The following is a 25479-nucleotide window of genomic DNA, read 5'->3' as shown; positions in this document are numbered from 1 at the left end:
ACTGCAAAGTGGTAAGTGAGGATTGGGACAATAATTAAAGGTCTAGGTGACATTAATTATTCAAAAGGTTAGGGAGACACATGCATATGCCCAATCCAAAGCTCTTTAAATGAAGTCACAGAGAAGCTTTGAATGCTAGAAGGCTTTCAGCTGGTTATGAAAACAAGAATGCAACAGGCACCCAATGCTCTTGTGAGACATTCATCCAAGCAGTTACTCTTCTACAATGATTTTGAATGGCCCCAGGAATGACTTGGGCCTCAGATTTACACTCAGCATGTAGAAGACAAATTGGCACTTAGGTTCTTGACAAGAGGGGGTTCAGTGAAGGATTATGGGCTTGTTTATTGGAGAGTTTTTATTAAAAGATGAGTTGATGTTAATAATAATATTAACAATAAAAAAATAAAAGGAAAAAGTTAAACTACTTTCTTGATCCCATGTGCCTTTCTCTTCTGGAACAAATCTTTGGGAGTTTTTGCAAGATGGCACAGTTTAGAATGCATTGCGCCTTCTCCATTTGCTAAACTGGTCCTGTCTGAGTCCATACAGAAATGCACTGGCAAGAGCTTTCTGTGGCCCACCCTTGCTGATTTGAAATTACTCTCTTACAGGAAATATGTGTCAGCTTTTTTCTGTGTTTGTAGGGAAGAATGACAATATTGTCTCCGCAGGAGACTGGCAGGTGTCCTTTGGGAAAAGCAGTTGTGGCAGGTTAGGGTGTAAGTGCCCTTAGCTGTTCACTCTTCACTGTTGTGCGGAGCAGATATGCTCAGGGCTGTGAGTTGGGGCGGCAGGGCCTGGGGTGCCTGCTCAGTCCTGCTGAGTCCTCCACATGCTGGTGGTTTGGGCAGAGGGGCAAGGGAGCTCAGCAGGAGTTCCCTGCTGCAAACAGCTGCAGCTGGACAAGGCAAGGATGGCCTTGCCCTGAGCTCCTTTCTGTTTAGAGCTATCTTGCATTGCAAAGGCTGGAGACACTGGAGAGAAATTCAGATGCCTCCTTGAGTCACAATACAGTTTTCCTCCTGTGGTGTATCACACAAGTGCTGCAAGGCTTCTTTCCTTCCTATCCAGACAAGGGGCATGGAGCTGCAAAACCTCAGGGTTCATTTCTGTCTCATTCCTCCAACTTTCCCCTTTTTGGGAACACAGTGTGAGGAGGGGCTGGGTCTTCCCCCAGATCTCACCCTAGCAGGGAATTGGGACTAGCCATGAAGCACATCAGGACCCAGGAACTCCTGTGAGCAGTTATGAGTCCCATGGTTCTGACAAAGCTTGTGAGACTAATATGTAACTTGCAGCGAACAAGGACTTGCTTAGAATGTGAAACATATGGAAATAAGTATGTGGGTTTTGTTCAACATCGTGTGAAAGTGACTGGGTTTGATCACTTTGAAAATCTAGGAGTAAGTGGAATTTACTGAGTACGCTTTTAAAATAATAACCCTGCACAAGTTTAGACACTTTGAGATGAGTGTGTGTTGAGCTAATAAAAGTTGATGTCAACATTTTAGAATATGTTTGAAAACAAAAAAGAACTAGTGCTTGATCAAGCAGCAATCACAAAAACAATCTTCCCTTCATGATAAAAAGGAAAACTCTGTGTGTGATTCTGCAAATATGTCAGATCATTTTGAACAGGCTAGTAAGTGGTAGTAAATTATTATTTTTTGTTGTTGTCAAATCACTTTACTTTTTAGCATTTGACTTCAAAAAATCCCCAACCTTTGTATGTGTTGTCTTTATGTACATCATTCATAATTTTGCTGACAATTCTTGACATGCACTCTGCATTGCTGTGCTAACAAGAGAAAAGACCAGCCATTACATTTATGTTTCTTTGTTTTTCAACAAAGTCACATATCAGGAATAATGCTAGGGGTATGCTAATAAACAATACATAGTGCCAGTCATCAGGGAGTAAGAAATATTTTCTAACTAGTTCTAAAGGGAAACAATGTTTTAAAAAAAGGGAGAGTGATTGTTATTTATGCAATACTGTTGTTCTATATGTCAGCATCAAAAAGCATCTTGTAAAGAGCTTAGCATAATAAATCGTTGATCGTGACTGTCATTATTTAGAGGTCTTTGATAGACCTAGATGTAGTGCAGTAAGGTTAAATTTACCAAGATATAATAGGAAATCCTTATTTCCTGAATCTGATTTTCTACCAATGTCACCAGTATTGTCACAAGAACAAAAAAAAAAGAGAAAAAGTATTTTATCTTTAAAAGCAGCTGGCTTTACAAACCATAGCAATAACACTAAGTCAAAGCAGATCTGGTTTCTGGGTGCCCATTGATTTTTGGTTGTCTACATAATGATTTAACTTGGTTACATTTCGAAAAACTAAGGTTCATTTAAACGACAAACAGCAAAAAAGGCTTATGATTGTTTCCACTGAGAAGAGACGCAGCACATTTTATTGTCATCGAGAAAATTAAAATAGCCTCTGTGTATGCGAAGCAATGGGAGATGTGTAAAGAGGAGCCCACAGGAACACTTAATTTCAGAGTTGACTTTGATTAGTCACTAATTTTTCTCTTAACTTGGTAAGGCAAAACAACGTATGTTTGAAAAGTCTTTATATTCCTGCCTACAGGCCTGAAATAGGAAGATACTTAATAAATGGGCACTTTATCTGTCTGGGACAGGGCATCTAAATTTAGATGCTGATAAAAAATCCGGCAAGTCTTTATTACTGTTTGGAGTTAGGTAAAAAAAGCCACCACCTTTTAAAAAATATAATTGATAATACCAGCTGCATAAAACTCTTCACAAGTTAAATATATACAAGAGAGGCTGTATTTCTGATGCATGTTACCCAGTGAACCCTACTTCTTCCACAACTAATATATAGGAAATCTACAATTTAATACATCTGTGCCAGCTTCTTGTGACTTTACATTCTTTAAAAAATATGTGTTTTTCTGTGTTTTTTTCTTCTTTTTGCTGATGTAGGCAAGGTGCCTGTGGCTGTACAGAAAGATCTGTGTCTCTTGAGTTACTGCCTTGATGTGGCAGTTCAGGCTTACCTTGACTTTGTTGCATCTTCAAAACAAGAATTGAGCTCTTCAGGACTGTTACCTTAGGACTTGAGTCCTTGATACTACAATTATGCAGTTGAATAATTTTATTAATCTGACTTGTCTCATTAGATGCCTGGATAACTGCAGATTTAAGTCTTATGAAGGAAAAACTAAACCTTACTTTGAATACACTCTTAGTTTTCACTTTTAAAACAGTGCTTTCCAGTATCAACTCTCTGGCCAATTCAGATCAAGAAAAATAATGAGAGAAAAAGCAGTGACATTTTTAGGATATTGAGATATCTTGGACAAATTATATCCCTTGTAGAAAAGTGAAAGAGCAGATCTTTTTTGAAAGACATCAAGACAAAAATGAAAAACTTGTTCTGTGCACTGAATAGATCAGAGTAATTAATTTCCTAGTTTATAATGAAATTTGAGCTGTATACACCATGATTTTTAAGTAAGTCAAGCCCAATCTAATGTGGCCAGAAGGCATGCTCTCTGGCTAGTTTCCAGTCAGGCTTCCCAGTTTTAGTACAGGCTTGCCAATAGATATTATGGAAGCAACTGCCCTGATACAAGAACTGTTTGTCCAGACTAGCTGGGAGGTTTTCCTTCTTGAAAAATGGCAGCCTGATGGACCATTTAAAATGTGTGGTGCAGAGGAGATTCTGCAGCCCCACTGAAAATGAGAGAAGCATATTTCTCATGTCTGTGTTCTTGTCCTGGCTTCTGCCTTGTTCTGTAGTGGATCTAATCCATTGGTGTAAAATGAAGTGTGCACGTTGATTTCAGTGTTGTTTGGCTTACATCCCATATATACTCATTACATTTTGCCTTCCATGAGTGTAGTACTGATGTTTTAGCAATACTGATCTGTCCATGGAGTTAGGAAGCTGACAGCAATCTCTACTAAGTTTCAGAAAACTCAAATGAAAGGTACTACAGAACCTGCAGAGTGTTATGTTTTTAATATTAATAATTAAGCCTTAATGAAAACACTGCTGGACAGCTTTAAATGACCACTGTGAACCTGGTATTTTGTGTTATAATGAAATTATTACAACTGTGTGTTTCAGTAAATTTTATCTACCCTTGTTTCTTTAGAAGAAGACCTACCAGTGCATCAAATGTCAGATGGTTTTCTACAATGAGTGGGATATCCAAGTTCATGTTGCAAACCACATGATTGGTAAGTGAAGCACTAAAACTTCTTGAAGACAAATAGCCATTTTTCTTACTCATTATCACCATTGTCTCTAAAATTAAACAGACTTAAGGAGAAATTAATTGTGGATCCATCAACAATTAACCTAGGCATGATTTATTTTTTTATTCATATTATTAGACTTGATAAAACATTAACATGTTTTATTTTCTGCAAGGGCTAGTTTAGACTTCTGCAGAGAATTATATATCCACTGCCAGTCAAAACACAGGTGATTAGCAAATTAAACTTCTAATCATTTTTGCATTATTGAAAACAAACTAACAGGAATGGTTAATGAACTGGATGTTAGCTTTCCGTAGAGTTTTAGACAGGTTTTAATTTCAGAAGTTATTATGGTAATGACACTACTGTGTACTTCTCAAGCACCTCAGTACCAAAATCAAAACTGGTGAGTTTTTGTCATTAGAAAACATAAATAATTCAAATGGCCATAAAATAGTATTGTTTGTTATGTTTGAGCAGTTTGGAAAAAAATCCTGAGTGTATCTGTATACAATTAAATACTATAAATTATTTGAAAAAGTAAGAATTGTAGTATACAGTAATGGAATCCACTCTTTAAGGTACAAGCATTTAAAAAAACATCTTTTAGAATTCCTGAATCCTCATGTTTACAAGACTGTTACAGTTGTAAATTGGAATAAAACAAAAGCTGTTTTTTCTTTGATATTCATATTTTCCTATTATTTGCTGATTCCCCTAGGTTTACCCATAATGTTTTCAATTTGGTAACCACTCAGTAATAGCACTAAGAGTTCTATCAGCCAATTAAATTTATCAAGCACATCATTTGCGCACTAATAAGATAACATTGCCAGGATTGTCTCCTGGTTTTTTTTTACTCTCTTTTCCAAATTTCACTTTTCAAAACAGAAATGGATACCACTGATTTTTTACTCCTGCTTCCCTTACACTGATTTTCTTGCTAAAATAGCAGAAAATCTTGCAAAGCACAAACCAAACAATATGGTATGGAAGCTAGTAATTACATGTCCAACAGAAGAGAATTTGCTTTATTTTTCCACTTTCCAGTTTGGTGGAATTATTTTTTTCTTCCGAGGTAACATGCAGATTTCTTCCATGAACACTTAGCAATTTGGCTGCACTGTTAAAGAAAGTTACCTGCCAAAATTTAATGGCCCATTTCTGTGGGTACTTTATTTAAGTTCTTATACATTTAGAGCATAAACACTTTATATATTTTTCATAAAAATGAATGAATGGAAATGACAAACTGGCTTTGTAAAGGAGACAAGGAATTTACCTATTAGGTTAAGCCTTAGTTTTGATATCTTGTGGTTTTGGGTAAGAGATAATTTGAACTGCTTCAGAGTATTCAATCTGTGTCAGTAATGGAATTTAAAAGTAGGGTACTACTAACAACAGAACTCACTATTTCTGCTGTTTTATTTGAATCCAGTGTTTGAAATGTTCTTAATTGTAGCATATAGTGATGCTGAAATGTGACAGGGAATATGGACACTGCTTATAAGGGATGATGCTGGAATTGATGACGTGCTTGCTTGCTACTCACTTCCCAGCTGCCTCACATTTTCAGAATAGGAGCTCACTTATTTCATTAAATACTCAGATTTATTTTTTCCCTCTATTTTCTGGATGAGTTATATTAAAGAGTCAGAATGGGAGGAGCAAAATGAGGAGAGAGTCAGTAAAGCAGGACAAATCCATTTAGCTGGCTTCAGCCTGCAGATCTGCAAAGATGTATTTTCTTAAACGGAGCTATTAACTGCCTATGTTTAATTTCTAAAAGCTGGATGAGGTTAAATGAGAAACAGAATCTTTTAAAAAAATATTTAATTGTTTTGTCTGTGTTCTGTCTAATCATGCATGATATTACTTCATGACATAACCATAGTGACACAGATTTAAACGTGCTTAGTATAAAATCTTCCCAGTGAAATAAAGGAGCTTGCAAAACATGCAGGGAGATTTGCCGGTCATGCGTGTGGTAATCTGTGTTCAGTGGAAGATTCTTATCTGCACTGCCAGACTTAACAATGCAGCTCCTAATGATGGAGCCTCGATTAAGCAAATGCGAGGGGATTTTGTGTTGGGGTGGAGTGAAAGGAATATCAGTGTTCTGGAGAGTTTTGAATGTGACCTCAGAATCTAAGCACAAGGAAAAATAATTTCTGATCTCCAATTCTGTTAGTCTTCTCACCACTAATTGGATTTTTCCTTAGCAATCTTTCTAATTTCACTCTTCCCCCCCCCTTTAATTTATATCATTGTTCACAGGCCTGTTTCCAAGACCGCATTCTGTCTAGAGAGAAAGGTTCAAGGGGCCACATCAAGCTGTTTTAAACCAGCCTTAGTTTATGTACATCTGTAGGTAATCTTTTAATATTTATACATAATACAGAAAACATGCACACAAACACATTAGTGTGAATATATATAATATATACCTGTAGTTACCCACGTGCATATCAATATATTAAATATATTAGATATACATTAGATGAAGCACTGAATATTGACTTGTTGACACAGCACATTAAACAAACGAAAAAAATGGGGTTTCCTAAAGACATTGGTCTCTCCGTTTTTTACATGTGTCTGGTAAAACGTGTCTTCTCGCCCTGATTTCCTAGTAGGTGATTGGCAGAACAGTATGTAGTGTCTTTGATTCTCTGGGAAAAGGAAAGTAAGGAGCCTTCAGGAAGACACAGAGAAAGAAAGGAGTTTACATGCAAGAGAGGGGGAAGGTAATCTGGCAAGGCGGGAGTTAAAAGTCAAACAGTGTGATAATCCCTAGATCAGATGTAGGGGCAATAAATGCCTTTACAGACATCATTGCACAGTGTCAGGAACTGTTATTTCCTCTCATGGTAAAATGTTCCCATTATCTGTGTTGGGGTTATTTGTGGATGTAGTATCTTCTTACCTGATGGACTCCACAATCATAATTCAGGGAAAAGAGAAAAGGGGAGGCAGCTGGGACATGGGACAAATGTGAAAGTGGAAAGTCACCTGCCAAACTCCACTCAGAAATGAATGGGAACCACTGACAGAGATACAGAGATGATGCTCAGCCAGCTGAGGGAAACAGTTGCTGCTCACCATCATGATGCAGTTTGAAAGCCTAGAAAAGTTGATGGTGTCCCATCTAATTATTGTTCCCCTTGAACATGATCCCAGGATGTAAACTGAGTTCATGTTGCTAACATCCACAGAGAGAGGTTGCATTATGGAAGGTCACTGAGGCAAAGCTATACTTATAAAACCCCAGTGTGAAACTTAGACTTTTAAATAAGGCAACTGGAATTACTTTGTTGGCTAAAATAGCTCCACTGAGGGTAGGTATTTTTAGGTTGTATGTATGTGTGTGTTTTTGTCTAATCAAATATAATCTCAACTAGACATTTAGCAGGGGAAGAGGGATTAGAGGCTATTTGAAAAGCCTCTTACTCTTCTTTGTTAGGAGAGTATGCAGCCTTTTTACAGATTTTGTTATACATTTCAAACAATTCAACAAGAGGGATTATGCCACCTAATGGAAAATAAAATCTGCCGATGACCCAGTGAAGTGTAACCTTAAGTATCTTTGACAACAGTGCAATTTACCTTATACAAGTTATGTAATAAAAAGATGTCGTAGGGGCAGCTTTCCTTTAGCAGCTACACATTTACTACTTCTAGAACTTTCCATTTTAGAACTGTTCTGCAGCCTTTAATCAAGTTTTCCCAACATCTTCATGACCAGACGGGGCAGTAAGCTTTTTCCATTGGATGGATGAGGACAAAGAAGCATAGAAGTGGAATCCCTTGCTTGCATTAAGTGAGCTAAAGGTTGAGTTCTGACTGCCAGATCTGTCCACAGGTTTCCAGACACTGTGCTTCATCAAGCAATGCTCGTGTTTGCTTAAACTACACACTGAGTCAGGCTAGGCTAGGGGATGCTAGCAGAGAGAAAACAAGACAAAGTGTGGAGTTTTTTAAATAGGCCCTGTGTTTTGGCATTATTTTGGACCTAGATGTAGGCATGTACTTTCGTTTGGATAACTGTAGCGATGATCTCCAAATGAAGACATGTCTGTTGGTGCGTGTATTGAAATTTATGGGGGAAAAAATTTCCAGCTTTTGGGTGGAAAAGGAGGAAACATAAATCCAGGTTTCATATGGGTTTAGAAAGTGTTGGCATAAATGGTGCTTCTTCAGTTGTCTTCTTTCTTCTGCCTTTTTATCTGGGTGGAATACATAGCACTTTTAGCAGCTTTCTTTGAGAAAATTCTATTTCTGTGTACGCGGTGTCTGTTTCTTGCATTCCTTTGTTTTAATCACATAGTTTACTGTTGGCATTGGACCTGAGAGAGTAGGAAAAGAGTCTGCCATTGTTTGTGTTCTGTTTGATGCACTTTGCTGCTCCTCCTATTATTTTCACTGTTATTTTAAGCAGACACGCTAAACATTGTTTCATTTTCAACTGATTCCTTTACATCTGTAGTATCTGATGCAGTTCGGTGTAAATAGACTAAACAGTTGCTGTAGCAGTTGCCTAGGATTTTGCACACATGCACATACGGCGTGGCTCAGAATGGAGGGAGCTCAGGAAAGGAATTACTCCATATAAAATTATGGGGCTCAACAGCAGTAGTGTAAATTTGCAAGTGCTCTGAATAAAGTGCTGTTAGGCATGAGATAATGTAAAGAGATGACATTGCCAAGAACTATTTATGAAGAGCTTAATTTTTTTCACTCTGATAATTCTTGACCAATAATTACCAGCTTCTAATTATCTATTTTAGTTAGAAAGAAATTTCTATCACTATGGAGGTTGGCATTGCAACTAGCGCATAAATCCCCAAAGAGGTAAATGTGTTCCAAACAGCCACAAACAACTGTCTCATGAAACATAGTGAGCAAATTGCGAGCCGCTGGCTGTGCACAACAGAGCAGCACATTTACCATTGAGGACTGATCAGGCTGACAAAGAGAATGATAAAAGGGGGAAACAGCCACAATCTTTGTAGTTTGCTGCTACTTCTGCAATGAAGAAAGCAAACCCCAGTGTCATAGCAATAACCACTACCGCTCTGAAGAGCTGGGGAGCAAAGGAGAAGGATTTGGTACCTTTTTGAAACCCTACTTTTGACAGTTTCTAAATATGTCATTTCTAAGAAGTAAACAGACTTCTCTTTATTTAACCTTTTCGCTATCATGTATAAAACCCTTTTTGTGAAGTCTGTTGTGGGGAACTTGTTTTTGAGTGAAGGATGTTATGTTGCATTGAGCAGGGTAGCAGGTGTGAGCAGGAGGAGGAAGTGAAGGGAATGGAAAAAAAGGTACTGAGCACTAAAGTTAGAAAGCAAAGGGGAAAACAGGATGAAGCAATCCTTCATTTGACAAGAGGAATTCTAGTTTACACCAGTAAATAAATACTTCATCAAATCCCAAGTAAGCAAATCTATGTTGAAACAGTTGGTGTTTAAAAAGAAGGGTATATAGAACACGAGATCTAACAGTTTAACTTCTCTGCAAAGAAATTTTACAACTGTGTTTTAAAATACCAAGTAGTGTGTAATCATTAGAAGATTTTAGTGCACACATGACACACTTTTAGTGCAACTCATGATTTTTGATTTTTTCAGTGACAGTGATATAATATGTATATATGTTGTGTGGATGTGCATGTTTGCATTATGCATGTATTAACTGCATGCATAATAAACCTATAAAAATAAATCGTCTTATTTGCCTCACATTTGTGCAGTGTACATTATGGTACGTGTGGACAACATCACTGATGTCAAGACAAAGGAAATACCTCAATCAGCTTTCTGGAAATCAGCCCAAGAAAATTCTTGTCTGGTTGTAATAGCATGTGGCATTCACACATTCTGTTATTTGTCTAATGCCTAAGGTCATTAAAACCCCATGATTTTCCTTTCACTTATGCAGAAAGCTGAACTGAGCAACTAATACTTGTTGCACCATGTTGACCTCAAGTAATACATCTTCAGAACATCGGTTTAATCACTCTACAGTAAAGTCCCTTTTAGCTGAGATTTGGAGAAAAAGAATCCAAAGATACGGATCTACACACTAGAGGAGGAAGGAGGTGGAGACTTCCTTTTGTCGATCTTTTTTCACTAGTTTTTGAGTAGCAAAAAATGGAAATTGTCAATTTGTAGTGAAGAGAGTGAACGTATTCTCTTAGCATCAGGAAATCATTTGAATGCCTGGGAATCTCCTGTTTACAGTCAGAGATGACAAGAAGTTGTATAAAAGTTAGAGGAAACTTGGTCACCTTGTCTGGAAAATGAGGACATGTAATTGAACTACCCAGGAAAATCAGCATTTGGAGTTAAATCTGAGAAAACGTAGGTTTATTTCATGAGGAGCTGGGTTACAAAATAGGCAAAATCTGGGCTGTTTAATACTAACAGGAAGCTACTCTCCTGTGGGCAATGCTGGCTTATTTGAAAAGCCCATAAAGGGTTTCTGCATGGACCATACAAAAGGGATACTTTCTCTTTAATAGCCATCTGTACAGGAGAGATGAGAAGTGGGCCAGGTCATCTCTCCTCAGCTGTCATGATATTAACGTAGGTAATGGAGCAAGCTCTGCGTTCTGCTGGGTGTTGTTTTTCATAGATGTTCATCGATTTACACAGATAATTCTATTTATTTCTTAGAGTTGGTCCAAGCAAACCAGGCAGAGTAACAAACATCAAAGCATTTCAATGACTTTATCTTTGTTGTTTTGTAATGTAACTTTTGTCTAAAAAATGGTGTCACACCTACTGTGCAGATGGCTGCATGATTTGTAAACCAGCCAAAACATTTAAACAAATGTGTGATCTGGGGATAGATTAAATAAAGGATAAAATGGAGTGTGGACCACAAATTCTAATAATCAGATGATTTTAAGTTGTGTGTGGTGTGGAGCGATGGTAGCGGCGATAGCAGGGAACGCTTGCCAATGACAGCAAGGTGCCTTACAGATCTCAGGATGGAGCCTGTGGCCTAGTAGGCCTCAGTTTGAGAGCTGCACATTTGCTGTACAGCTGGCAGCTCTGTATGGGGACATCAGATAAAACTTATGTAAAATGAAGTGTTATTGCTTAGTATGAAATTGCGCGGGGAGGGAATTTGCAGACAGTAACTGAAAACAGAATTCATGGTACCAATGAAGCAGACTGTAAATATGAAGAGGCTTTAATTATCTGCGCAATTTAACAAAAAATTCAGGATGTATTCGGAAGTGGCAAAGGCAGCTGTACATACGCCCCAGCAGCACGATTCACTGGGCTGCAGGTTCTGTGCATCGCCTATTCGGGCTATGGGTGTCCCATCCCTGCCACGCCCTGTCCCCAGGTGCTGGCTTTCCCCACCAAGCTGCTCTGCTTGGAGCTGGCACTTCCTTTCGGGCATTTGAAGCAGAAATAGCTCCTTGCTTTTTGAAACAGCTTTCAGGAAAGGCTCTCCAGGCTTTTAAAATTACAAATGGTTCAGCCAGGACACAGTCTGCAAACATCCATGAATCTTGTTTTTGGGGGGGGGAAGGAGGGAAGCAGGGAAGAACTTTGGACACAAAAATTTTAAGAAAATAGAATGCAATTGTCATATTATTAAATAATATTAGTAGTAATACTAATAGTAATAATAATAATACTAAAAGGAGCATCTAAAAAATGTCTACAATTCAGTCTGGAGTTTACCCTGTAAGGAAATGAAGCAAAGTACATGGAAGCTTTAGATTTCCTGCAAAAGTGCCTGTGGCATGAATAGCACTCGATGAACTGGACGCTATGGAAAGGCAGTGCCAGGCAGTATGAAAGTTGTTCCCTACTCTCCACCTGCTGTAAGATTCTCCTCCGAGCCGTGGCAGTGATACACTGTGCGTGTCAATACTTAGGCACCACAGGCTGAATTAATGGCAGGGTGTCAGCGTTCCTTTTGTTCTTTGCTGACCATTTGCATTGCAGGCTTTCTCAGGAGCCATCGCACATTCGGCTGCGTTTGGCTGTCAGCACCGAGGGCAGCCTCGCCATCGCTTTTCCAAACTGCCTCTGTTCTGAGTAGGGAAGCCTCCGATTCTTTAGGGGAGCTTGTCCCGAGGCTTCTCCCCGCGATGTAACCGCGGGAAGCGCAACAAAAGAAGCCAATATGGAGAGTGGGTGTCGAACTTGAGCTGCTCATATTGTTGCATTTGGTGAGCTGACGGGGTTTCGTAGGTCACCTTTAGAATTATGCCTATGACAGCAGTAGCTACCTGCCAAGATTGCAAGGTATCTCACAGCTCTCAGGATGGAGCCTGTGGCCTGGTAGGCCGCCGTTGGAGGGGCACACATTTGCTGTACAGCTGGCAGCACTGTATGGGGCAGCAGTGTGGGCTGTTAGGGAGCTGGAAAGGAGACAAGCATGAAATTTCCTCTAACCCCAACTCTGTTTTTCTGTACTGTTGGCTGCTTCTCAGTTCCTTGACAAAAAAACCAATCAGGCACCCTTTAATCCGCCTGTGATTACCAGTGGTATAAAAAGAGAAGCATAATGAGGAAAAATGCCTCGTTTTGTTGCCTTCAAAAGCCAACAAATTGGAGTTAACTTGACAGGAAGTGGCTTAATAATTAGATTATTTATTTATTCCTGACACATATCCCCCTGTTACTAGTCTCAGGAGATCCTGTAGATGGTACGATTTTCAAGCTGCCATTACTTCGCTGTCTTCTGTGAACAAAGAAGCTACTGTCTATCAGTCAATTAAATGCACTCTTTAAGCAGAGGCTGAGAAGTCCTCAATGGATAGAGCCCTGGGACATTGTGGCTGATGATTCCTTTCTCTGTACTGTACATCACACTCTCAACTACGGTCCCCACAGAGATGGAATAAAGTCATGCATTAAAATATCACTTGTTGATTTGTTTGCTAATGAAGAGCCATTGAAATGTTTGTGTGTTTCTGTGGCAAAATTGTTGATAAAAGGACTACTTGCTTGCATATCTTACTTCATCTTCAGTAAGCGCTTATTTAAGACTTACTAAAATTAAAGTCAACAAATTAAGGAAAAAACAGAGAGACGGATAGTATTGGTTTACTTGCAATTCACATCAATGTAAATAACAGTGAGGACAGCAAGAAGAGAGAAAGGGGAATAATAGTGCTTCAACCATGTCTGTTATCATTTTCTTCATTAGTAACAATAAGGATCCCTGATTTTTTTTTTTTTTCTACTGCAGTAGTGAGCACCCATTTCAAATAATAAAAATGCTAAAGTATCAATTTTAAAATTATCCTGGACATGTAAGAACGAGGGGGGGGGGGGGGAGGAATGTTTGGGGGTTTTTTATTAAAAATACATTTTTTTTTCCTGTTCTTTACATTATTCCTGGATTTTAAATACGCCAAGTTAGCAAAAGCTTTCATTACTTAGAGATTATCTGTGTGCAGCAAGTTAGCCTCTTAGCTGAGAAAAGTACAGCCATGCCAAGAAAGTTACTAGTGCTGGTTAAGGATGCATGCTTAATGCAAAATCACCAAAGTTTTTTGAAGCTGGGGCTTAATAATACTCTCTCTCACCCTCTCCACACACCTCCCTCTACCCACCAAGCTTCTTAATGGAATTTCAAAATCTCTGCCCTTCCACCACTCTTCTTCCACCCACCAAGAGACCAGGTCAACAGAGTGGACTGGTGTGGACCACATTTTATTCTGGGTTGTAAAGAGGGAATGATTTTTTGGTTGGTTTTTTTTACAGAAGTTGATATATATGTATATCTGTCTCCACGCTGAAAATCGTTAATTCGCAACATCCATCTAAAGTTGATGCAGGTCTTATGCTGCTCATCTTAAAGAGCTATATTTGCTCTGAAGAAAGAAGTACTGATAGTTCTGTAGTAGTTCTCCAGTGAACTAGCTCTGTTCTGAATTTAGCTTCTGTATGACCTACAGAATTTAGCTTCTGTATGACCTATTTGCACCTACATATAGAGCCTGTAAGTGCTATTATACACACACCCCCCCCACGTATGTGTGTATATATATATGTATATATATATTGTATACAGAGAGTCACTGCTTGTATGATTATTGTTTTCAATGAACTTAACAACAAGCTATAGGGAATTAATTCAAATTGGACTGTTTCTTATTCCTATCCTGTTATTCCAACTCATTTTATTAGAAAAAGCTTAGATACTCAGAGGTGTTCTATAATAGAAAATGAATTTGAAACCCATTCATTAATTGGTGATTAATACATTTCAGGATTAGTTTAAGCAAGGCCCTACCTCCTGCCCAGTCAAGTATGTTCTGGTTAATATCCAATTATCTGCACCTTCGTATTTATTATGTCTTAATATTTCGGATATGATAACCAGAAACTTGAGAGTAATGCTAATGAGGAACATAGAACAGGAATTAACCGGTGACACTCTCAATGATCCTTACTGAGGAGGGTAACTCCTTCAATCTCTTCAGCACAATGGCTGAGATATCACCTCACTTTCCATAAGCACTGCTTTCAATTCAGCCGTTATGGGAGCTTAGAATTATATTTGTGTAAAAATCCTTCTTTTTGCATGCCTCATATACCACCTACGGTCAAAAGATACTCTGCACATCCTTTTTCACATGTAGAGTTACTTTCTTTAAGTGGAGCCAGTAGAAAATCAACAGTAAAGTAAAATGGTGATACCTACTTTAAAGAAAAGCTGTTTTGCTGTTGAATGCACCCTCTTCTATACATGGGTGTATGCGTGTATATATGTAAGCTGAACTAGCTATCATGTCCTTCAGCTTGTAAGACAGGTGCTTCAGCAACCAGCAAACCAGATATACACATCTGTGAAATACAAAAATTAAAAACCTCTAATTTATAAATGTGAAACATAAATATTGCCAAATTAAAATTTTTCATGCACAAAATTGTCAGGCCCTTAACATTCAATCTCAGGATTTTAGACTGTGAAGGAATTATTATATACCCTCCTAGTGAAACATGCAAATAAAACCATTGCACCAATATATCAGTGGACCAGAAATGAGTAATTCTGTCATGTGGCCTTAAACTAATGTGGCTATAGAGGTAATTTCGACACATAGAAAGAAAGGAAGAAGAAGTGTTCCTTTTTGTAAATTTTCCTTAATTAAGCTGCTCTTTGAACACGTTGTGCAACTCAAGGCATTATGAAATGCCGCAGAGGAAATGAAGCAGTGTGCAGAGTGAAGGAGACCTGCTCAAAGGTGCAAAGCTACACAACACATTATTTTTATTACATGAATATAATCTGATATATATGGTACTCATCCAAGAGACTTTACAGAATATGCTATTCACAGTGTATTGGACAAAGCTTAGTTCAAAACACTGCCTCATTCACTGTGTTTATGATGAAAAGTACCAGCCTCATGTTTAGATTAGACTGAATGATAAAATGAATAGTATATTTGTATAATCAAAAGCAGTCATAAAGCACATGTACAGTGGCCAGAGTTAAGGATATGCCTGTAACATCCTGTTTTGGCTTTCTTTTTACAGTGCCTAGACACACAATTCAAATTTTCTCACACAGCATTGTATTAGAGTGTTGAAGTTCAGGACCTCAGCAGCATATTCTTAATATCTAGCTGTTTGGCTAGGCCCCCTTTTTCCCTACCCTCTCACAGGCACCTCCACAGTGAACCCACTGTGCTTCTGGCTTCATTGCTTTTCATTGCACACCTATGTGAGTGCCAAGACATTAGATAACTGTGCAAAAAAATCCTCCACCCCCCAAGTCCCCCAGATGAGACTCCTGCAGAGCACTGTGTAATTTATTGAACAGCTTGGGAGATGTCGATGTTTACTACCTCATTCGATTAGACATTCAGAGGCAATGCAGCCTTCCGTTTCCTTCAAAGTTTGGTTAGAAAGCCTAACCCAAATATCACTTAGTGCAAAGTGTGATTTGCAAACTGTCATAACATGATCAAATCAAAACCAATTTTCACCAGAGCAGTTAAATACTCATCTCTTCAGATGAGTGACATTTCCCTGCCAAATTTGAACTTTTAACCCGCCCTGCTCCTGGCGTGCTGTTACTCTCCAAGTCAGATTTAACAGGGATGGTATTCTTAAAACCTTTTGATAAAAATACAGCTGAGCTTAAAAAAAGAAGACTAAAATGAAAACAATAGAAAAATAAAAAGAAATAAGTGAAAAATGAAATAAATAGGCTTGGGCAGAGAGCTAGTCTGGAAAACTTAATCTTAGGGATACTTCTTAATAATGGAAAAATTCTCTACTTTTACCTGCTGCTGCATTTGCACTGGAGATGGAGTATGCCTAGCAGTACAGACTGGAATTGTACCGCCAGGAAAAATCCTTCATGGTGGTGCATGGGAATAAATTAGGTGACAGAAAATAGGACTCTAATTTCTATGACATGTCACCTAGGTTATCGTATTTTACATCAACTGCCGCTTCTGTGCTGCATGTGCATCTCTTTCAACCCGTGTGATGGGTCCTCCAGGCCAGTCTTTTTGTGGGCTGGTAATTTTCTTTGTCTCCTTCAAGCTAAAGCTTCAGTAGGAGAAGGTTTCTTCTCTGACAAGAGAAGCACTCTCAACACAGTTCAGCTGCCTTTTTTTTCTTAAATGTATCCTTCCCATTCATCCCCTTAAAAAGCAGATTTGGAAGGCTCTTTGACTCTAAATTCTCCTATGCCATTATGTCCCACAAATGCAGTTAACTTCTCCATAGCATTACATGGTCCCTCTCTCTCCTTCTGCTTTATGGCATTCTCCTTTCTTGTTTGGAGGGGAATTCCTTTTTTTTTCCAAGTCCTGTTTTCACGTATTTTCTTGACAGCATACAAAGACAATTTTCATTTCAGACTGTTGAAACAGGAGTCGGAATGGGTGCAAGTTTGTGGTGGTTCCAGCATTCCCAGTGACTTCTTTGCTAGCCTAGAACATGTCATTAAAATGTGAGATGGAGACAGTACTTAGCCGCAGAGATTTTTTCAAGACAAATTAGTTAATGTATATTCAGAATGAAAAGTACTGTAATGCTGTAAATAGAAAGCTATTAAATCATTTGCGTTTTTTATTATCTCTTGGCTAATGGGGAATTCTGCTGCTTGCCTTAGAGCTCCCAAATTTGGTTCATATTTCCTATCCATTTCAGAATGCAATTTAAAAAAAAATTGTCCCTCCTCTTTTACTGTATCATCACTCCGCACATATGCTGTCCAGCTCATATCTATTCTTGACATCACCTGCTTCACACAACAGAAATTGTCCTTCATTTCTTCCCCAGTCAGAACCAGTTAACAGGAAGAGAATCCACAGAAATAGTGATGGCTTCCATGAGTCAGTAACACTGTCTTACTCCTCTTCAGAATTTTTCCTTTGTCACTGCAATTCTGAAAGTTGCTTCAAAGTCTATCTACTCTGCAGGTCCTGTACCCTGCACAAATCTCTTTCTCAATTCCTATATATTCTCTTATCATGGAAAAATATTTCTTTTCTCCCTTACCTAAACCAGTTGAATTTCTTTGTCTTTTTTGGCTGTCTTTAATTTGCAACCAGTTATAGCTGTGCTTTTGTAACGAGTTTGAGGGTTCACACTATAAAACGTATTGTCAGTCTTTAGCGTCAATCTCTTATTGTGGCGTTCAGCTAAGTCTTGTAAAAATGACACACTTGTGCACCTTCAGGAGAGTTTTAATTTTTCTGTATTCTCTGCTGAAATGACTTTTTTTTTAATCTATAGTTGTGATTCAGTACCAGCTATAGCTGGCACCACAGATCTCGTAGCTTTAAATAGTGTGCCTTAATATTGCCCCCTTTGTATGCTGTATTATAATGAAGCAACATCACTAAATTGCAGTGAAGGGTGATTGTTGCACGGGGATGACTACTACACCTTGGGGTCTATTTGCACCAGATTATTTCTTTATTGTTGTTATTACAACCCATCTTCTTTACTCTCTTGATACCAAACTTGCTGTTGGACATCCATGTAGCACAGGGGATCTTTAAAAACATTTTGGACATCAATTTGTCTCTTAGGTACCCACCAATGACTGCTCAGTTCCGGGCTCTAGTATCCTGTGTGGCTTTGCAATACTTTAGCGGTTCCAGCTTGGTCTGTTCACATGACTTGCAGTGTTCTTCATGTTTTGCTCTTAAAAAAATTAGTTTGCTGCTGATAGAAGTGACAGACATTTCTTGCTAACCATTTTCAGACAGGAGCAATACTAGATTTATAACAAGTGGAACATGCTTTTAGCTTCCTGCTATTCCCCATACATTTTACAGTACAGAAGAGTGTAAGAATGATTTTGCTTGAGCTGTTTCCTTTCCTTTTGGCACTGTGTGCACATTCAAAAGAAAGAATTACAGCAGTGGTGTCTGTTTATCATCCAGTGCCATGATCATGAGTAACCCGCTGCAAAATTCATTTCACCCAAGTAAAAAGAAATATTATTATTGTGAAGATACAAATATTTTAATAAAGACACTTTCTTTTAAAAAAATCTTTCCAGCCTACAGTTACAATGTCTTAACAGTGGTTTCAGCAAGGTTAGAGTGCAGATTTCTGCCTTAGTTGTACAAGAAGGAGCCTTCATCCCTGAAAGCAAGTTTTAACTGATTTGTCAGATGATAAAGTGTAGGATAATCATTTATTTTATATGTGTGGAGGTGAAGAAGTTGTCCTGTGTTCTACAGCAACAGGGCAGCTCAGGAGACTGCAGCTGACACACTTACTGGTGGTACAAAGAACTCCTGTCCGCTCCCATATGCCCTCATTGCCTGATCACTTGATGCATTGGATAGCAAGGTTCGTCTCACCCCTGCCACTGCAGCTTGGGGATTCAACATTCCCTACTGGTGCTCTGCTAAGGGGTGGATGTAGAATCTACAGCTCTTTGCATGGCTTGCACAGTATCGGGGCCCCCAGGTGTGTTGGTCTGTGGCTCTACTGTCTGCAATCTTTGGTGCTGTCCTTGCCAGGACTGTTTGACCAAAAAAAAGGTGTCCCAAAGCATGAGTTTCACAAGGTCCACAAGCTCCCTTCAGTACCTGTATCTATGCCTGTTACACTCAGGAAAAGTTTTAAATGGGCTTGCATGGCACGTCTGTAATTGCAGTGAAAAAGTCTGATCCTGAAACTGTGCGAATATGCATATGATTTTATTCACATGAATAAATGTCACAAGCTTCCTTTTACACAGGCATAAGGCTGTATATGTTCTCAAGTGTTTGTAAGATTGGAGCCTAAATTGCCTTTCCGGGTGGTATTTTAACAACATGTTCTAAATGTGGTAAAAAATATGTGTCTTCTGTAATGAAGTCATCATCCCATTAAAACATCTTTTTTCCCTCAGTGATACCAAACACGAATTTTGAGCTGTAATTTGGATTTTTTCCATCCTTATGAAGATAGCCCATTTCTTTTCATTGCAAGGCAGCTTTTTGTTTTTTTCAGTTTCTTCTTTAGCTTAATAGTGTAGCTGGGTAGCATTCCCATTTAAATCAGGAATTAGAGCTGACACACCTTGAATTGAACTATCAATTCTTTTAAAACTGACGCCAGTTCTACACTATTTGGTAGTACAAACTTCCGATTATGGGCCAGAGAGCATTGATTTTTAGCTGTCATTTCTAGCACACACACAGTAGAACTGAAATTTAAACCTTAATCCACTCTATAATACAATTAATTTTTAATGTGCAGTAATACTAATTGAAATAGCCTGAATTTAGTAAGTCACCACAAGACATTTTCAAAAGCAGGAGTCTCCACTGAGAGCTGGAAGGACAGATAATCATTGTTACAGTGTTTATAGAATAAATGCATACTCTGCAGGCAATTCTATGCCAAGAGATTTTTTCCTTGTTAGTTTATATTAATATATTTCATTGTGGATTTAAATCTTTTTTCAGTGATTCCTGCTGAAATACATCTGTTGTTGTGAACCCAAGTTATTTTGATTCTGTTTTAATGGAAATGTTTATTTTTATAGAGCATTTTCAGTCTTACATCTCTTTTTTTAACACGACGGTCACTGTATTATGTAATTATCAAATGCATTGTGATACTCAGAGAAACTAATTCAATTTTCCACCTATCAAATGGTCAGCCATGCAGTTTCTGTGTATGATAAACCAAAGCTGCATGTTCTCTACCTGACTCTTTTTTCCCTTAGCTTTGCCTTTCATATAAGCAATATATCTTGTGCCATCCCAATTTCACTGCATCACTTTTAATTTTCAGATGTGATCTTTTCAGATGTTTTAAGTGGGAAGGATGGAGAGGGGATTTAACTGCAGAGGAACAGATCTTACGCAATTAACCAAGGAGGGATTTAATCATTTGTATAATAGCAAGATGCCATTGCTACATTTATCTGATAAGAAGGAGTACTTCTTAGAATGCTTCAGTTCTTCTGATGAATGGGCTTGTACAGTGTTCAAAGTGAGCACCAATGTTAAGTGAAAAAAAAATGTCATGTGCTTTATATCATCCTTTCATGGTTTTCACATTACAGTATTTAATAAGCCAATAGTGCTGTTAAATATTTAGCAAACTTCCCTCAAAAACCTTGCCACTTATTCAAATGGGATTTTGAGGCATTTTACAGCACATAAGTAAAAATTATGCTTTAGTTCTTGAAATGGTTGTAACATGGCATATTTCCTAAAGGAAGTGCAGGACAACATGGCATAAATACATTCAGCAGATTTCACACCAGCAGAACATCAGAATTTATTCCCATTTTTCAGATTAGGAATTCAAACTGACTCCCATTTTGTCAGAAGAAAGCTGCACTAAGTTTATTTGCATGGTATTAAAACAGCATTATAACATTTAGTAAAAACCCAGTGACTCACAGGGTGGTGTTTTAAAGGCTCCTTACCAGTTCATAATTTTAAACAATTAATATTTTCTGAGTTGCGGGTGAGAGAAAAGCAGAGATCAAGTTGTTGCCCTCTTCTGAGGGTAATAGTTCATCACTAGGTAGCACTTTTAGGTTCTGTAGTATGCAAAATAGATATTAAATAACATAGCTGTGGCATGATGTTGTTAATCAAACAATAATAAATCATTAGAAACCCTGTCTTCTTTGACAAACGTCTGCATGTTTCAGATCCTTGTTGTATGCTAATTAATCCTCAGTAAGTACTTGTATAATAATTAAACATCTTGCACTTAAAGAGCAGCCAAGCCTATTCATACTGTTTAAGGCAGCGTATCTCTTGTTATCTCTGGAAGGTATGTGTGTTCCACATGTGTTGCAACTGGTATTCATCTCTTTCTTGGGATAACTCCCAGATATTTGCCCCTGTCCATGTGAAGGGGAAGCCACAGAGGTTGGGTGAGCCTGTCTGGCTGTTAAATCAGTGTGTTTGCTGCTGCTGCTGCCCGGCTGCATGTGTTCCTGCCCCATGCAGAGGCAGCACAGCGCTTCTGCTGCTTGCACTGACAGGTAAGGGACAGCTCTGCAGGTGCTCAGCTGCCTGGATTGAGGCTCCTGCTCCTCTGTTTCCTTGGGATACTCCAGTCCTCCCATTCATTACTCAGCCTGTGAGCATTATGCCAGTATTTGGGCCCACCGAAGAACTGTATTTTCACATGTTCCTATAAAAAATAAAGGCTAGTAGTGGTGGGTATGAGAAATATTTAGTGTGGCACATAGTTTAACTCCTGAAGGTGAAAAGCTGTATTCTTCTGCAACTATTTTCTCTTTGGATGAATATAAATATTTTTTCCCAATTTTCAATTTGTATCAGCCATTGGGGTTTTTTTATTATTATTATTAATATCATAAAAAAATCACTCACTTTGGAAGAAATATCAGTGTAGCCTGTTTGAAAATTATTTGGGTCTGCTTTAAAATGTTGGATTTTTCTTGGGAAATCATGTTCATATGCATGGCATATTTGTTTAAGTATTCAAAAAATTAGGTTGTTAATTGCATGCATGTGTGTGAATATATGGGAAGGCCTATATAGTTATATAGGGTAGACATACTTAATATGCATAGCTTGATGTATCTTGACCTCAGGTTACAAGAGTAGAAAATCCCATTTTCCAGCTTGTTTCAAATGTAGTAAAAATGCTGCTTCAGTTGCTTTATGCTACTCACATTGGGAAAGGTGCTTATACTGTGATAATTATCATCAAGGAATATTAATGCGTTCAGCATTTGTAACCCAAAAACTCATTATAGCTTAAGCTGTGCATCATCTGTGAAGAGAGAACTTTGCCAGAATTCGCTCTTCACAGGGGTTGCCTCCTGCTTGTGATGGAGTGGTCAGAGTATTGGAAGAGGTCACTCAGGCTATTTTTGAAAGCTCAAGTTTTGCAATTTTTGATTCACTACCTTCTGTCTAAGTAGCTTAGCATTCTTCCCCCACCCCCAAAAAAATTTGCTATTTCTAATTGAATGCCTGGTGAAGTGCATAAAGTTAAAGATTGCATCTCATTATGCACAAGAGGCTAAAGGTGTAGACATAAATATTGCACATCAAGGTCACAGAGATTTCAGAGTCCATATTCCATCACCATACATGGGATTTGCAAGAGCACCACTGTCGTTCATGCTAATGGGAACTAGTTGTTCTACTCCTGTACTCTTTGGTAAGAATCTGGTTTCTTACTTGTGTAAAACTCTTGATGCTTTTGGTAGCAGTATTTTTGTAGTCTAGGACCATGTTTTGATTCCTTAATGCTATTTCACTATGAGAATAAGATTTATCATTTTTATACCTCTCTTGTCTTCCAGGCTCCTAAACCCACAGTTTAACAGCCTTCACATTTTTGAAATATACTTGAGCAGTCTGTTCAAAGCATCAGAGCCCAATTCTTTCCTCACTCAATTTTCACACCAATGTCCCCCAGCTGATTGAGCTGATTTACATTGATGCTGTTGAGAGGAGATTCAGTCCTTAGGCTTATCTTGTATTTTCATTAGTACATCTTGTTGTGAGAGTCTATGTGCTTGTACATTACACTACCCAAATGGTGGTAGAATGGTTACAGAAAAGGATGTCGGAGGTATCTAAAAGTAAATAATCCTCTGCAATAAAGAATTTCTTTTTTGTTGACTTGTAACTGAAATCTTCCTTCCAACTAAGCGCTCTGCAGATGAATATCATGCTTCCACCCTTGGTAATGGAGACGGTAGCAGTGCCAAAATTGTGTTGTTCAGTACTGTTGTTGCTGTAATTTTTAATATGGCTGGGTTTTATTATTTTTCCTTCCCAATGCTGATACAATGCTTGTCATTTCTCACTCTTAATATTGCCTTATGTTGCATGTTGTAGTTTGCTTTATGTTAGGCAGAGAAGGCTGGCTTTTGTGGACTGCTTTTTTTCTGAGGTCAGGATGTGAACCTGGCCTTGCTCCTCGGAGGACTAGAAAAATCTATTTCATAACTTTCTGCAGGCCTCAAAGAAGGCTAAGAAGGAAAAAAAAAAGCCAAAAACTGGAAAAAACACAAAACCCACAGGCTTAGTTTAGACCTGGTGAAGAGTTAGATTCATCAAGAGGAATGCTTGCAGCTGATCAGCTTTTCTTGTCATAAAGAGTCCCTGCTGTCAGTGCACACTCCACTGATACAGCAAAGCTTTGGGGAGACTTGTGAGTCTTTTTAACACCCACCTATTTGTCCAGAAATACCTGACTTGATAATATAGAAAGAATCTGCTGAAGTAAGAAATTGCTTGCCTATTAAATCACCAAAATGAAGGGCTGAAAAATAGGTAAACACAGTCCTCATGAGCTGAGTATGCGTATTACAGGCTGCCCAGTTCACTTTGGGGCTTAACTTTGGTTTGTGCAGCAGAGTGCTAATGCCTTGTAATGAATGGCTGGCTTAAACCAAGGAGAGATTCTCAGCAGGTGACAACACAGATGATGGGAAATAATATGCTACCATATCTGCTGTGTGAATGTAAACTTAATAATCACTATGAATTTTGAGTAACCCTGCTTCCCTTCCAAAGAAACATTATGAAAAGATTGCTTCCAAATCCTTCTGATACTGTTCTTGAGATAGATGCCTTAGTCTTTACCTTGAGGCACTGGAAATGAATGTATGCTCTTTGCAAGAGAGATAAGGATGTAAACTTTCAAAGGAGTAAATTGTATTTCCATGTTTAAGTTCACCATTTGCACTTCATGTGGTGAAAGCCAGATGTGAGGAATTACTTTTCAACGTTATTTCTCTATCCTCTGTATCTCAGGACTTCTGAGTTATTATGCTAAAATGTTCTATTACATGTAATAAAGAAATGATGGAAAACTGGAAATAGAGCAAGATTGCCTCCATCGATTTGGCTGCACTTGGATTGCTCTAGGTACATCTTAAATCACAAAACAGATCATCTTTGTGCAACATAATAATGTTACTGAAAAAAACAAACAATCTGCATTTGCTGATGGCATGAAAAATGAAACCATTTTCCAGTTTTAACAGTTCCTCCCTCTAATTAAAAGGGAAAGTGCTGGGATTGTTCCTTATCCTGCTTACACTAAAACAGTGAGGTACCAAGTAGGTGATTATGATGAAGTGTGAGCAAATGCTTATGAAAAAGCAACTGAAATCAGAATTAGGGCCAGCAATTTTTTTTTAATGTTAACATTAACTCCATGCTTATTTAATTTTTTTTTCAATTTTGCATCTATTTGTTGAAACTCCTATTAAAGTACTGTGAAATACAGGCAGTAAGCATAGATACAGCATCTGCTTTTCAGCCAGACCCTGAAAATACTTCCACAATTTTTAAATTCATCTGGATCCTATTTCATGCATAAGGCTTCTTTTTTTCTTGTAGTATTAAAAATCTTAAAACTATCTTATTTTTTAAAAAAATATAAGCTCTTTATATTAAAAAAACCCCACAACAACATGCTTTTCTATATGATTTATTTTATATAAATCCAAAAGCTCAGAGATTCATTGTATGTGTAAACTCAAAACTGAGAAGATTAGATATTGTAGCATGATGTTCAAAGAAGAGCTATTGGAATGGTACAATTCTTGGCTTGGCTCCCTCTTCAGATGTAATTGCTGCTTCATTAGGTCTTGGAAGAGCTTCCTATGGTTAAATTTAATCAAATGGTTTAGAATGGCAAGCTTGTATGCTCAAAATTCCAATACCATTCAGAATTTTTAACAAGATTTCCCTCAAACCTTTTTTAAACAAATATTGCTTAACACTAACTGTAGATACTGAAGTAATTCATAGTAGCTCA

At 38.1% G+C, this 25479-nt stretch overlaps 1 protein-coding gene across 1 annotated transcript in view; it reads left to right on the top strand.

The window, feature by feature from the left end:
- ZNF521 (zinc finger protein 521) overlaps window positions 1-25479 on the top strand; it is a 211956-nt gene that overhangs the window by 91117 nt on the left and 95360 nt on the right. The window contains exon 5 of the mRNA XM_082285413.1: window positions 4141-4225. Coding sequence (XP_082141539.1) covers window positions 4141-4225 — 85 coding nt within the window. The remainder of the gene's footprint in view (window positions 1-4140; window positions 4226-25479) is intronic.

This window comes from Coloeus monedula (assembly GCF_965178545.1).
Source record: "Coloeus monedula genome assembly, chromosome: 1".
NCBI lineage: Eukaryota > Metazoa > Chordata > Aves > Passeriformes > Corvidae > Coloeus > Coloeus monedula.
This window is presented reverse-complemented; position numbering and strand designations above follow the sequence as displayed.